Raw genomic sequence first — 15,907 nt, 5'->3', positions numbered from 1 at the left:
GGTTCATGGGAAATGTAAGTTGAAGAAAAGTCCTTTGCATTTCCTGAGGAAAATGTAAAATTTTCCTTTCTTTACCCTTCTCTCTAATTAATTAATACCTTATTGTTGTTCTATTTTTTAATCTGATTTCTGGCTCTGCCCTTCAGCAGTTATTTGCTCTCTCCCTGCAGGTGACCCTGATCCCGACTCATGACTCCGAGGTGATGAGGGAATGGTACCAGGAGACCCATGAGAAACAGCAAGACCTCAACATCATGGTTCTAGCAAGCAGCAGCACCGTGGTTATGCAAGATGAATCCTTCCCCGCATGCAAGATCGAACTGTAAAGACCAAGGCCAGCCACACCACAGGATTTGAACTTTGTTTCCAGAAATTCTTCAGTTTGAAACTACTTTTTCTAAAAAGTCAATTCATCTAAATAAGTCACTGAACTGTTTACCTGCCAAACGCTATGCTGTGTCATGGTGGTGCAAGTCACTAATATTGCTCAGTTTTTGCTGATTGCTAAGGGAAATAACAGTATCCCCACAATAGGGTTCAAGTTACTGCAAAATGACCTACCCTAGTTCATCTCTGCTGAACATTTGGAATTCATGCACTAGCAAACTCAATTGACTTCTGCTAGGTAGAGGCATTTGTCTTAGAGAGAGAGAGAGAAAGCAAGAGGAAGAGAGAGGAAGAGAGAGAGAGAATGCAGGAGAGAGAGAGAATGAGAAAGAAAAAGAATGCAAGGGAAGGAGATATAATGGTAGAGAGGGCTGGTGAGATACCCAGAGAGGAAAAGGGAGAACAGGGTGGGGTAAGGAAGAGAAAATAACCAATAATTTGGTCTGCATTTTCTTAGGCAGTTTATATTCTGTAGTCCATATATGCAAAGTTTTCAACTTGTGTCAGTCTGAGTCATCAAAAAGGGTCTTCATTTTCTAAAACGAGCTGGCTGGAAGAACACAAAAAGAACAAAACTTGTTATGAGGGCATGTGAGATTTTCATGCTGTACTTAAGCTCCTTCACTTTGAAGGCTGCACGCTGACATAACGTAGTGAGTGTAGATTGGACACACAAGTGGTTTGAACCCCATTCGGAACTCTCAGACTCTTCCAACACACGAGTAGATTGGTCTAAGGCATGCTCCCAGCACCTGTGTACCCAGTTAGTCCACTCTGAGTCAATTAACCTGCATGCGGAAACAACCAATTCCACCCCAATGAACAAGCAAATACCAAAGCAGTTGGGAGGACATACGGTAGACAATTTGCCTTAGAAAGTGACTTGAATGTACAAAGATACTTGATGCACTTATTATTTTTTAATGCGAGACAGCAAGTTTATAAAACATCCGTGTAGGATTATAGCTACTCCAGTTACAGGAGCATGTGTGTGCGCGTGTGGGGGTACTAGAAGCCAATCTGATTGGTGCAACAGTTTGATGCTGAGTCATGCGTGTGGTTTACCACCTCAGTGCCCCCTGTGGCCCCTCAGCCAAACACGCTGAGCCTTTAATAGCTTCTTTACTACTGCGAGTTCAAGATTGAAGTGGCTTCTATGATCAGAACTGGGAAAACTGAATCGTATGGTGGAAGAGATTTTCAGCAAGTGTACAGTATTTACCTTCCTTTGTCTTACATTGACTTTTTTTTTTTTTCCATTTTTCGTTAAATTCAGTATAATTATGGGAACAAGTGTACAGAAGAAATTTTTTTTTTTTTTGAGCTATGTCAGGACTTTTCATAGATGAACTTTTTAACAAATGTTTTCCTTTGCAGGAAAATGCAAAGAAAATTTTCAAGTGACAGTCTTTTTTTTTTTTTTTAAGTGTTTCGTAAGACAAAATGAATAATGTTTTTGAAGTTCTGGTGAGATTGAAGTCTGATATTGCAGTGATAATATTTATTAAAACCCATAACTACCAGGAAGTGATCCCTCCCACCCTGCTTCATACATAGAGATCTGAGTATGTGCTATTTGAGAGTGGGGAGAATGGCGTGGTAAGCTCCTTTTCCAGGCTTCTACATCACCCAGTGACATCCTGCATTCTTCTTTCAAGATCTTCAACCATGAGGTAAAAGAGCCAAGACAAGTTCAAAGAACCCTAGCGAAAATTTGCTTTGGGATTTCTTTTCTGGAAAAAAATAAAAAAAAAGAAACAATACATTGAAAACAAATGAATTCCCAACTCCTACTGTTCATCGTGTAGAATTCAGAGATCATTCCCATCATTGAACTATGAATCTGGGAAGCCAGATCATGATTCAAACTGACGTCAGGTTTCGAGTGACAGATCCATCACCCGGTGTTCTGGTGTGGCAGACTTCTCAGTGACGACTTTGCTGTGCTCTGTCATGTGGCGTTTCCCGCAGATTCTGAGATCTACGGAGTAGTGAACAATGACCTCATTTTATTTATTTCAAAAGTAACATTTTAGTTTATTTTTGTCTGATAAGTGTATGTTTTGCACTGCTAACTACTATGAGGGTTTAAACAATGCTTCTTCAGGGTCCCTTCACTGAGGACCTATGCAGTCTACTTAATGCTGTGAATTACATTTTCAAATGTTTAATTTTTTTAGGAAAAATTAATATTCTATTTTTTTTAGGTTTCTCTAGAAATGCAGCTTTTATTTATTACTCCATTTCCCCCCCAAGTCCTTAATAACAACACGTTAAGGGTACAAGAAATTACCGCACGATGGAAAACTCATTGTGACAAAAATGAATTTAATTGAGCATAAACTCATCTGCTTCAAACTTATTTAATGAGACAACCTTAAGATACCCAAGACAATTATTTAACGATTGGGGGTTGAGTTAGCCCACATAATGCATGGGAAGAGGAACAGATTCCCAGCCTTCTTGCCAAATCCAGACCTCTGGTTGACTTTTCTTTGATAGAAGATGGAATTATTCTCCAATTTCTCAAACTAAATTTATTTAACATGTACATTTTTTTTTTTTGCTTTTAAAATATACAAACATTTTAAGAGCATTATAACCAGTCTTCAATTATAATGATTTTATCCCACTCCTTTTTTTTTTTTTTTTTGCTTTGGGATTTAAGGGAAACATATACAAGCTGGTCTTTGTAAAAATATACAGCTGGTCTTTTTCCTATGAAATATCAGTACCTTTCTCCATTCATTGTTCTCAGTGATGACCACAGAGCCCAAGTGTACCAGGAAAACCAATATTTGCATTACAGGTTGCTCCTGTCCTTCCAGAAACCTTCTCTCTACCTGGGTGACTAACCTAATTTTGCTGGTTCCATAAATACACAATTAGTTTAGTATCAGCCATCACAATGTACCATGTACATTCATGGTGAGAGCTAAAGATTGACACAGTCTTCTAGGAGCTGTATTCATACCGGTTACTTGATCCAATTGTGTAGATGGAATATTTGAGTGGAAGGAATTGACACTCGTTAAGTGATGGGATTCCATCGAGATAGCACTCATGATCATGAACTTTTTGGTAGTATTCTTAAGCAAAATTCTACAGAGACTAAATGTTAGAGATGACCCTCCATTTTCAATTTTAACTAATTCTATCCCCTTTCTCAAGACCCAATCCTCGTGCATGCTTTCTCAGCCTTGTGGGACTGGATACAATGACTGACCCCCCTCCCCAAACACCATTTTCCATGGAGTTAAAAAAAATTTTTTTCTTAACCTTACATATCATAGTGAATGGTTTCCCCAGTGTATATGAATGTTTTAAGTGTCTCCAATAGCTTATGCAGTTTAGAAGCTTTTCAATAGTCATTTAATAAGGTTAAATCATTTGCTAATTGGGAATTTTACCACCTTCCATTGTTCCTGTATTACCAAATTTCAGCTCTCGGGAGCTGTTCTATGATTCTGAATTGCTTTTCTTGCTTCTCTTAGTCACCTGTCTGTCACAGGAGGTTCTTGCTCAGTGATGACATTGTGAGTTAGATTTAATAACATTTTTTTTTTGCGCTTCAGATGTAGAAGAAAAGATCTTGCTTCCATTTGAAAGGAACTGTAAGCTTTTATCTTCTAACCAACTGAACAACACACCAAAAGCAGCCTAAGGATGAGCATTTCTTTGAAAGCAATTAGGTTATTCACCTGGTATTAAAACGATTTACTATTTAAAAAAATCTGTGACTTTCTTGGTTTAAAAGGCAGCATCAAAAACTGCAAAGGAAGGGGGAAAAAAGCTTCTCTGCACTTGTTCAGAGCTCCGAGCCGGACCATCGAGATGAGGCATCCAGACCATCTGCCCTTTCGGGAACACCCTGCCCGGGGCCAGGTCGGGGGGCACCTGCGCGCAGAAGGCAGCCCTTCTCCTTCCGGCCCTGGAACAAGGTGGTCTTGAGCCTGGTGGAGGCACCTCCCCCTCCTCTCTCTTATTCTGAATGGTGTTTGTGTCAGTCTGCAGCTGTGTATGGTATTATGTCTTATAATCCTGCATCACTTCTATCCTATCCAGTCATATCTAATGTAGAAGATTAGTTTCCAGTGGAAGTAATATGTAGTGCTTTTATGATATTTGTGTGCAATATCCCCTCTTCCATTGAGGATATTTGATGTAAAAGAAAAAAACAAACAAACGCAGTTCCACAATAAAATACAAAAGTGGCAAAAGTTCAGGTGTGTGCTGTCTTAAGTTTTGTGTTGCTGAGTTGGCTCATCGGGAATTGTGATTTGCCATCTATGGTTGGGGGGAGCAAACCTCAGAGAGGATCCTGATACTATTTCTGTAACTGCTACCTTGTTATCTTGTATAACCAAGCCCTCCAGGACATTAGGGGTCTTAGGACAGAAGCTGGAAAGTGAGGGAAAGAGACAACTAACATTGCGTGAAAAGAAAAAGTAAATATACCAGTGTAGTTGGAGAGGGTTATTGGGAGGGTTTCCCACGTGAGCCACAATATAAACCCCAAACCAGGTGTTATTCCCAGCTCTGCCACACCTGGCTGAGGGACCTCTCTCACTTTATCTCCTTCTGGAGTTTCTTTTCTCACCTGTTAAGGAACGGCTTTGACAAGATGGTCACACTGGATGGCCCGCCCAAGGCTGACTTTCTGGGCTCTACAGGCCATCTTAGTAATTACATCCAACACCTTCTCTTGGTTTCTTGCGCAGTTACAGAGTAAGCTCTATGTAAGTAGCGTAATACCCTGTTGATGTGACCGACACCGAGGAACTAAAAGCTGTTTCAGAAAAGTGATTATGCATAAAGTACCTGAAAAAAGGAGAAATTCCTCTTACTCATTCACATTTTTGTACCTTTACTCTATACCCAGCAGTAGGTAATACTGTGAGGACTTAAAGGTGAACAAAGCATAAGTGCTGGCTAACTGGGGTGCCTGGGGTCCCCAAATCCAAGGGCAAGCTGAGGTGACCATAGGAAAAGCACCAAAGGCGATGGCTAAGCTGAGAACAGGTGTGTGGGTGTGCTGGACAGAAAGTAAATTCTAGGCGGAGGTAGCAGCTCACATAGAAGCTCAGTGGAGAGCAGGGTGAGTGTATCTGGGGGCCCAGACTGCTTCAGAATGGCAGAGCATAGAGTGGACGGCCTGGCATCTCAGTTCCCTCCACGCGGCACAGAAAACGTGCCCACAGAGTGCTCAACAGTGGCCTTTTTGTCTTCAGGGATGGGCTTTTGGCCATAGGTCTGTTCTGAATCAATGGGAAGATCACACACTCCTTTTGATCTTACACTGTGCCTCCAGACTATGGGGCCTCATTGACCCGTCCCCCTAAAAGTCACTTTGCCAGAAGGGATTCTGAAATTCCTCCAGAAATGGAAGGGTTAAGCAAACATGTGCAAACCCAGGGTGGGAAGTCATCGCCAAAATATTTTAATGACATCAGATTAACCTTAAGTAAATAAATAGTTTTCTACTCCACTGTCACACTATTCCGTTTCAGGAAGGCTCTCTGGCCTGAACCTAGGGGGACCAGCCCTCCGGGTTTGCTGGGACTGCCCTGGGACTGAACATCCCTTGTCCCAGGAGACCCCTCAGTCCCTAGAGCCCTCAGTTTGGTCACCACACCTGTTCCATTTCACATTCTACCTTAGGCACACCCACCTTAGAGGGTGTTTTATGGATTAAGATGTTAAGCTCTGCAGAGGAAGCGTCACAGCAGCCAAAGCCCTCCTTCCACCAGGTATAACAAAGGCTGTGGTGTCCCCTTTATAAAACCTGCACAAGTCTGCTTTGTGTCCTTGATCTAGCTTTTAAAGCCCACAATAGAATTTATTTTCAGGTGCTTTCTTTGGTAATAAACTGTTTTGTGAACATGCCCAGCTCGGATTTGGAACCCCTCACGTTCCTACACAATAAACACACAGCCCAAGTAACCGCTTTGTTTTAAACAAAGATCCCAGTGGTGACCGCCAGTCTCAGTGGCATTGCCACCACCTTTGCTTTGGACATCCCTGTTACCATAAAGCAGGGGTCCTCAAACGTTTTAAACAGGGGGCCAGTTCACTGTCCCTCAGACCGTTGGAGGGCCGGACTATAGTTTAAAAAAAACTATGAACAAATTCCTATGCACACTGCACATATCTTATTTTGAAGTAAAAAAACAAAATGGCAAAAACACCCGCATGTGGCCCGCGGGCTGTAGTTTGAGGACGCCTGCCATAAAGGTAATGACATGTTCAGGGTAGCATGCGATATCAGCAAAAAGGTCAAATCAACGGGGGGAGGAAGGTTATTTTCAAGCGAAGAAGCTGTTATCATAATAATAAAAGGCTAATATGCAAATGGTCATCACGCCATGACGGCCGATCAGCAGGCACCTGAGGCTGTGTGGCGCTAGGCTGGGGCGGGGGACCTGAGGCCATGCCCCCACCTGGAGGGGCTTGATGGGGTACCTGAGGCTGTGCCCCCCGCCTGGTGGGGCTTGATGGGGGACCTGAGGCTGCGCCCCCCACCTGGAGGGGCTTGACGGTGGTGGGGCTGGCCGGGTCTGGGTCTTGCCCAATGGGGGTGGGGCCGGCCGGGTCTCGGTCTGGCATGATTTCGAGGGGCACGTGGGTGGGCGGGGACTTGACTCTGGATCCCAAGGTGCGCCCCAGACTCTGACAGGAGGGAGATTTTCATATGCATTTTACTAATTTTCTTTCATCTCTGATACTTCTATTATAGAGAAAAGGCAAATAGCAATATTAAAATATTTCCTCTAATTAATTACCTTTAAATGTGCACAAATTTCATGCACCGGGCCACTAGTTTAGAATAAAAGGCAATTTTCCTGACATGAAACTGTTGAAAAGCATTCCTTTCTCCCCATTTAAAAAAAAAAAAAGATTTAAAACATTTATCATTTTCAGAGTTTGAAAAGTTCAGCTCTAACCATTTAATGAAAATACAGTAACACCACATATTTTGCTCTTATGAGTCACTAAAGCCGAAGCCCCCTGAGCCCATTTTAAACTCCGTCCCTGCCTCACCCACACAGGCCCATCGAGGTTATGGGGACAGTGGTGTTGGATTCCGCGGCCTTGTTGGAGGTCACATTACAGCAGCTTCATTTGGGCTCAAGACCCCTGGTTCCAGATATATATCTTCAGACAGTAAAATCACATAAACCACCATTTACCCTTTTCCATAATGGTTCGTTCATAGGTCAACATTCAACCACTGAGCCACACCAGCTGGGCAAAATGGTGCCTTTTGATTTATCTTGGACCTTTCTCTTGCTTTAAGGGAATGGCAGAAAAAACCCTGCCCTTGATAAACCAAATGTCAGAACTGACTTTGGATTACAGCCCTCTACCTGAGTTAGATTCAGCTTTGCTAGCAGAGGGCCCGTGTCGGATAGTAACTGCAGGTGTATATGGAGGGAATGTGCAGGGTGAGGTCTTCAGTTTCATGTTCCTCATTTAAAACGGGTTCTGGTACCCCCCTCATGGGGTTGCTGGGGTTGTTGGCACACAGTGAACTTCTATAAATGTCAGTCTAATGGAGAAGAAGGGTTGAAAATATGTTGCTGAAAATCATAGTAACTATGATGATGAGATTCCCTATGTTTCTCTCTCTTCCTCAAAAGATAAAGAACACATTAAAGGGGGGGGGGGGGGGGGGAGGAAAAAAACCCCAGAATCCAACAAAAGAATCCAAGAACATTTATTTCCACAGGTTCTTGATAAAAGACCGCAATCCAGAATAGAAGTACACCACGGCACTTAAAGGCAAAATTACACAGCAAGCAAGAGCTGCCCAAACCCCTTTCACAGAGAAACTTCAGGAATTTTGGCCTCCTGAGGGTTTGATGATTATCCATTCTCCCATGCACTGGAAGCCCATGCTGTCCCAGATTTTCTGCAACTTCTCTGACTGAAATGTGTGTTCACAAGCTGTGTGTGTGCGCATGCGTGTGTGTGGGTGTATGTGTGTGTGCACAAAAGGCTCATCTGACCTACTTTATGAAGGAGCTGAGACAATGGATTGGAAAAAGGTAGCCCAACATGATAGAGAAGCTACCAGCCAACGAGACTAGCTTTTTCCTCAAGAGTCCTTACATTCTAAAATGTCACAGAGGTTCCTGAAATTTGAAAGCCACTGATTGACCTTCTCCCAGTGCAGGTCTGGGTGAGACACAGGGAAAGGGAATGTGGAGATGGCCCCAGGGAGGAGAAGGGACCGAAGTCCTAGGAGGTGAAGTTTGCCTCGGGTGCGGGGAGAGAGACCATTCGAAAGCCTGTGTTTGAGACTTGATCCCTGCACCCTGGCACCCCGTCAGGAACTCCGAGGTAGCTGGTGGCTGCAGTCTGACCGCTTTCCTAGTTCCACAGCCCCTGGAACTAAGAGTGGGCCGCCTGGACGGGCAGACACAGGGCCTCCGTCTGTAGAACATCTCGGCATTCCCAGACAAGTGGACGGCTTAGAGAAGGAGAAGGCGGGTGGAGGAGGCTGAGGCTGCCATCACGGTCACAGCGAGCCCGTGATGGTCACAGTGATCCCAGGACGGGGCTGGTGAAGTCCCTGTAGTGGGGCTGAGCTGTGGGGCCCTGTTAGGCAGCCGCCTTTGCCGCTTGCCGAGCCAGGTGCTCCTGCTTCGCCTTCTCCCTGAACTCCTGTTCCCTCTGAATCAAGGACAGCAAATCCTGATGCCATTGCTGCAGCTTCTGCTCGTAGGTGGCGATGTCCTCTGCTTCACAGGCGGGCAGCTGGTCTTTGAGGAGCTGGGTGGTCAGCGTCAAAAGGCTCTCTGACTCCACTCTGCCCAGAGCCTGAAGCTGGGAATGTAAGGCCTGTTGGAAAGAAAGGAAAAACGAGGAGAAGGGTGTGCGTGTGGGAAGGCAGAGGCAGATGGAAGAAGGATACAAGGAGGAGGAGAGTGAAGTCCTTGGCAAAATCTCCACACATCCAGCTTGCAGGAAAAGGCATGGTGTCGGGAACCTGTCAGAGGCCTTCCATGCAGGCACTGACAGCGCTTGCTCTGTTTCCCCCCAGCCCAGCCATGTGGCTGAGATGTACTACATGTCATTTCTTCCCCTTCACTTACACACAGTAAATGAACCTCCACATGCTGTGATTCCCTGTAGTTTCACGTTTTAACCCACAATGACAGCACAGGCATAACAAATCAACATTTCCACCCCGACCTGCACTGACCCAAGCAGCCAACCCCAAGAACAAAGAACTCTAAGATGCAAACAAAATGGCAGATGCGGCTGATGAGCTGGAGGAAGCCCCTCCACATCTTTTCCTTCAGAATCACCGAGATAAATGTCTGCCGGATGCGCGTTCCTTTCAACAGATGGAAGCCATTCGAGGACTTCTTGCTAACGGCGCGCGAACAGCTCCCGCGGGTGCCGTGCCCACAGGTCAGCCTGCAGTACTGACTGCTCCGCGCCATCGGAAATGGCAGCCGGGTTTGTTCGCATTGTATTCCCGGAGAAGTAAAGTACGAAAAACACTAATCTACTTATGTGCTTCAAGATGTAGATCACTGGAGAGAGCCACTTATGGCCCAACTATAGCTTACACCACACATCTCCGTGTTCCAAACAACTGCGGTTCACGGGCCCAGGCGAGGAGGTCTGCTCCGAGGGGGAGTGGGAGGCAAGCAGGTCCACAGGCCCCAGGTAGCGGCCAGAGGCGCGGTGCGATGGGTCTGTCATGTAAAATTTGGCCCCAAACAAATTACCTGACACTAATAAACATGAGGCAACAGAAAGACAAGGAAATGTAAAATGAAAATCATTATTCATGGGGTTTGAGGCCAAGGAGACAGCTTGGGACATCAGAATAAGGACTCAACTCTGAGTCAGAAAACTTTTGTTCAAGTCCAAAGTCTATGGGCTGGTTTCTCTCAGCCGTGGTGTCCTGTAACATGGACGAGCCACCTCTGCCACCCAGGGCCACGGTGAGGACAGACGAAATGCAGGGGTGTCCGATGCATAGTTAGTAACCAATAAGTACCACGTGTACCAGTTACTAATGCGGATTTTTTTCAATAGATGGAGTTACACATATGTTGATATATATGCGATTTGATATGTATGCTATTTTGTTGTATTGACAGCAAGCTTCAAAACTTCATATGTCAAATTTGCTGAAGGTGTTAACATCACAGATATTTTTACGCTTAAAAATGTCGAATTTCGTGCCAAAAAAGCATTTGTGGGAAGTTTTAATTCATTACTTTACTTTGAAGAAAAAGTTATCGTATACTTTGAGAAGCTTATGGTGAACATGCTCCATCTCAAGATACTTGTGAACGCTGGTTTAAATGCTTTAAAAGTGATTATTTCGATGTGCAAGACAAAGAACGGCCAGGTCAACTGAAAAAGTTTGAAGACCAACAATTACAAGCATTATTGGATGAAGATGTGTGTCAAACTCAAAAACAACTTGCAGAAAGATTAAACGTTGCTCAGCAAACAATTTCCGATCGTTTACAAGCAATGGGAGAGATTTTAAAGGGAGGAAAATGGGTGCCACATCAACTGAATGAAAGACAAATGGAAAACCGAAAAGTCATCAGTAAAATGTTGCTTCACCAGCATGAAAGAAAGTTGTTTTTGCATTGAATTGTGACTGGTGATGAAAAGTGGATTTATTTTGAGAATTCCAAATGCACAAAATCATGGGTTGATCCAGGTCAACCATCAACATTGACTGCAAGGCCAAATTGCTTCGGAAAGAAGACAATGCTCTGCATTTGGTGGGATCAGGAAGGTGTGGTGTATTATGAGCTTCTAAAACCAGGTGAAACTGTTAATACTGATCGCTACCGACAACAGATAATTAATTTGAACCATGCTTTGATCGCGAAATGACCAGAATGTGCCAGAAGACACGGCAAAGTAATTTTGCTTCATGATAACCCTCCATCACACACTTCAAAACCAGTTAAAGACACATTAAAAGATCTTGCCTGGGAAGTATTAACCCACCCACTGTATTCACCACACCTTGCTCCTTCAGATTAGCACTTGTTCCAATCGATGGCACACGCACTTTCTGAGCAGCACTTCAAAATGAACTAAGAAGTGGAAAATTGGGTCTCTGAATGGTTTGCCTCAAAACAAGAAAAGTTCTATTGGGATGGTATCCACAAATTACCTGAAAGATGGGGGAAATGTGTAGCTAGCGATGGACATTACTTTGAATAAAGCACTTTTGATGTTTTTCTTGAAATTATCGTGTTTTCTTTGATTACAAAATCCACATTATTAACCGGTACACCTAGTATTTGTCTCTTGTCTTTTTCTGATTAAAAAAAATATATATATTTTTTTGGAAGTGTGAGGACTAAGAATTTAATTTAGGCACTGATTTCTATTCTTTGAGGTTAAATATATAAGAAACAATACAAAGAGGTGGTAATTTTCAGGAATGGTGTGACAGCCTTGGTCAATATGAATATGGCAAATAATAATCTATGGGGCTCAGAAGATTTTACTTTGTTTTTTAGCCTTTCTAAATCTGCAAAATTAGGCGAAGTTAATTGGGAAAGAATGAAGCCAGCTCTACTGTTAATTCTCTGTGAACATTGATTAACTTTTCTTTCTCAGTTTTCAAATTATAAAAGGGGAAGTTGAGCAATGACCTTACAGAATGCTGGTAGAAACAGTTGCTAAAAGTACAACAGAATCCCCCTTATAACACGGGGAAATAGGTATCTCACAGCTGGTTCACTATAATTACGGAAAGATGTAAAGGTAATAATGTGGCAAAATGTACACCTCTCGTCCCAAAGTGATATAATGGGTCAGCTGGCATGGATGGGAATGGTTTCTGCTTCATACAAAGAATTCTCCTTCGGGCAGCACTTTTGTTCTCTTTGCACAAAACAGATGAGAAAAAGCAAAGAAGAGGCCAAGGGTTTAAACTTTGAACATGGCTCTTCTTTCCTGACGACCACAGAGGCTCTGGGGATGTTAGCTGAGAGCTACCAAAGGCAGCCTCAGTGCTCAGGGCTGCTGAAAGAAAGAGTGGTCTTGTTTCCATCTTCCACGTGGTACAAGAGAGCATTTCTAATGGCCCTCACACACAACACAGAGCCACCAAGAGGAGCAAAGGAAGATACCCGCATCTAACCTTCATCCTGCTCAAATGTGGCTTGGTAATTCCTACCTGCATTTCTGGGTTATCAAGCACGCTTAGCACAACATGGAGAAAGGACCAGATCCTTTCCTCTCGGGGTTGGAGTCAGGTGATGGCTAGGAGGAGGCAAGCTATTACCGACCCCCCAGGCACATGTCAGGGATGAGGGGTAATGACATGCTGCCTGAGCGAACAAAACGGCGACCCATTAGCTCAAGTGCAAAAAGGAGCCTAGAAATTTACATTCGTTCCTTTTAAGACCACTTCCTGTGTGAAGCAATAAAAATGCAATTTTTGATGTCAGCTTTTAATGCCTTTGTGTGTGACATTAATGCATGAAAGGGCTGCCTGTCTATCACTAAGGCAGAGAGCATGCTTAATGCACAGCTGAGTGCTGTGACTAACCTTAAATCGCTCCAGGTAGCGGGGAAGCTTCGACTGTTCGGTTTCCTCCACGTCCAACTGCTCCACCAGCTCTTCTGGGCCCTGGCTGTCTTCCCCTCCTTGGGGCTGTTCCTCTGAGGACTCCTGGGCTGGAGCCGTCAGAACCTGCAGTGCTCTGTCCAGCACGTCGAGCTGTGGGGCAGAAAGGGGCAGGGACTCATCAGCCCATGGCCGTGAGAGCACATTGAGAAGAGAGGCTGGAGAAGGGAAAAGGAGGAAACCCGGGATCTAAAAAGTCGTGAGAAGAGTTCTCTTATCAAATTATAGGAAACAGAAATGGTTATATGATTTCCATTAGAAACATCCTGTCGGACGGCATGGAAAACTTCGTACAAAACAAATGGTACAAATAAGCAAGCTCAGAATTATTTGTGTATGAATCAGCACAATGGCATTTGATTTTACGTTGAATCAACCAGGTAGGAATCCAAGAATTATGCTCAATGGGCACAAAAGAATGCCCCTCCCCAGCTCCAGGTCTTTCTTCCTTAGTTTGGAATTGGGAGAAAGGCAAAGGAACACCAGCATAGACCACCGCGAATGCACAGTGAAGCTTGAGCCTAGGCGAGGGCCTCCAGAAGTTAGCTCTCAGAGTGTCTGTGGATTAGGGATCAGCGCAACCCACATTGCTGCTGGCAAAGACCAGAGGCACACATGAAATTCACTTTCACAAGGTGATTCCTGTGACTTAGAAAGAAAGCAAATTATACAACAGAGGGTTTGTTTTGGCCCCTGTCCCTCACCACTTTCACCCTGGGGTACACCTCCTTGACTCAGAGGGACTAATCATCAGAGATGGCACAGAAACAACCTCAGAGCCAGCATTAGCACCTGTTTCAACACAGATTAATTCTGTCCATGCCACGTTAGAATAAAATTCCAGAAATACTCCAAGGCCTTGTAATGGCACTAATACATTGCACTCAAACCTGACACATGCCCCATTCTTGCTGACATCTGAATCACATTCTTATTAAGTCAGAACACAAAGATGCAAATCGGGCTCAGAGTGGAAGGACTGTTTCCCGGGCAAAGAACTGATGTACAATTTTGTTTTCAATCACTAGCACTGACTATAGCAGGGCTAAGTAGGAATATATACTTAGAAGTGTGTATGCTGTTATAAACCTGGCAAAGAACATAATGGTTCACTGGACATTAGCATGCAGAGCCACTACAGAAACCAGACTTGCACATCTCCCGACTGAAATGAAAGCCAAGAGATGAGTCCTAGTGATCAGGGTCAAGGTAAAACAAATAAGCAGCTCAGAGTTAACTTTCACACCCTAGCAATGAAATAAGCAATGTGCTTCTAGGTCTCACTCTGACACAAAGGCTGCTGGGATAGGAGTGGACACTGTGGCTTCCACTGTGGGATACAGTGTTCATGTGGCCCTAAGATGCCTCATCTCCTGTAGCCTGAGCTAAGTCTAGTAACTGGTGTCAAGAGTCCTAGGTGACTAAGAGAGATGAGCTTGGGACTGAAGGACAGCCTCCTAGTCCAGGCAGCATGAACTCCTTGGACCTCTGAAGGGACCTCTGATCCAGGTCTCAGCACTGTGCATTCGCCATGGAACTCACAAATGGAAGGGGAAGAAGGCTGTGCCATCGCTGGCCCCCAGCTTCATTTCTGTGGGCTCAGGAAAAGGTGCCATTTAGTCTCCCAGGGCTCTAGGGTACAGAAAGGCCAACATTTTTAAGTGAAATCTTAACCTCTCCTGAGCTGCCACAGAGATTTTATTGGGGAGTGGGCAGTATTTTATTGAACTCAGGGGAGGGGAAGAGTTTCCCTCCTAGACAGTGGGCTATAAAGTCAACAATAACCTTATTTGCTAGTACGTTTTGTTAGTAACATTGAGAATGTTTGTGGTTTTTCATTCCTTTTCAACTGAATAAGTACATGATTCTACAGAAATAAAAAAGAAGTAGGGGGCAGGGGAGACAATAAAAACAAATACAAAACACAACTTATGAGATGGCTAACTCCCATTGAATTAGGGCCGAGAAACATACCGCTTCTCTACATAGCTTTCCATCTTCTGGGGAGGAGGCCACCTTCTCCATCACCTGAAGGGCTCTGTCAAGGTAGCCTGGTCGCCACAGCAGAGGCATGTCGTGGTACACAGCCCGCAGCCCTCGCTGCAATTCCACCTTCCCTGTGGCCAAAGGAACAAGGAGAAAGCTCAGCCATGCCTTCCCACTGGGCCTGAGACTGGGGCACCCACGCACACCCACCTGGCAGCTCTAGAAACAGAGAAGGATCATTTCATACCTGTGCCAAGGGCCCCAACCCACCCAGCAACCTGGTGACATTTCAGATGGCTGGTGCAGAATGTGGTAAGACTCACTATATATGTTTTTAAATACACAATTTTATGAACTTGTTTCTCCTCTTTTTCATCTAGACTGGAGGGGATTATCATGAGGATGTCTGCAGCATAGGCTGAGAGCAATTTAGAGAGACTGATGTATCTCCCTCTAAGTGGAGCTGCCCTTATAAAATGAGTCAAACAACTGAAACGCTACTTTTGTTTTAAGAACAAAATCTTCCTCAGAAAAAAATTCTACTACAACTTCCCTCCACTGAAAATCTTGTCATCATTGGACAACTTGCCCGGCCAGGAAATGTGGGACAGTTTTTGAAATGCTCCCAAACATCCCACTGACTGTCCTCATGAAAAAAAAAATTAAAAAATCCCATTTTGCTCTTTTTTCCTTTATTTGAGTTTTGTCAATGCTTAAAGCATAAAGTCCTCATCATCCTTTGGCTCTCAGGACTTGAGTGTTTCTCTTGGCACCTCAAACCATCATCACCGCTGGAACTCAGGGTGCCAGACAGCAGGGTCCCCTGGTGGGGGGAGGGTCTGTACTCCTGGGGCCCAGAGCCCTCTCTGCACTAATGACCAAAGTCACCTTGAGCTGTCAGGT

At 44.3% G+C, this 15,907-nt stretch overlaps 2 protein-coding genes across 2 annotated transcripts in view; one reads left to right on the top strand and one right to left on the bottom strand.

The window, feature by feature from the left end:
- The window catches only part of MAP1B (microtubule associated protein 1B), a 91,706-nt gene extending 87,096 nt beyond the window's left edge, over positions 1-4,610 (top strand). Inside the window, exon 7 of the mRNA XM_008161911.3 lies at positions 171-4,610. Within this exon, the coding sequence (XP_008160133.2) occupies positions 171-326 (156 nt within the window). The 3' untranslated portion in view covers positions 327-4,610. The remainder of the gene's footprint in view (positions 1-170) is intronic.
- A 3,484-nt stretch (positions 4,611-8,094) lies between these two features.
- The window catches only part of MRPS27 (mitochondrial ribosomal protein S27), a 78,430-nt gene continuing 70,617 nt past the window's right edge, over positions 8,095-15,907 (bottom strand). Inside the window, exons 9-11 of the mRNA XM_008161912.3 lie at positions 14,993-15,135; positions 12,941-13,111; positions 8,095-9,231 (exon numbers count right to left, since the gene is read on the bottom strand). Coding sequence (XP_008160134.1) covers positions 8,992-9,231; positions 12,941-13,111; positions 14,993-15,135 — 554 coding nt within the window. The 3' untranslated portion in view covers positions 8,095-8,991. The remainder of the gene's footprint in view (positions 9,232-12,940; positions 13,112-14,992; positions 15,136-15,907) is intronic.

This window comes from Eptesicus fuscus, chromosome 4, assembly GCF_027574615.1.
Source record: "Eptesicus fuscus isolate TK198812 chromosome 4, DD_ASM_mEF_20220401, whole genome shotgun sequence".
Classification (NCBI taxonomy): domain Eukaryota; kingdom Metazoa; phylum Chordata; class Mammalia; order Chiroptera; family Vespertilionidae; genus Eptesicus; species Eptesicus fuscus.
This window is presented reverse-complemented; position numbering and strand designations above follow the sequence as displayed.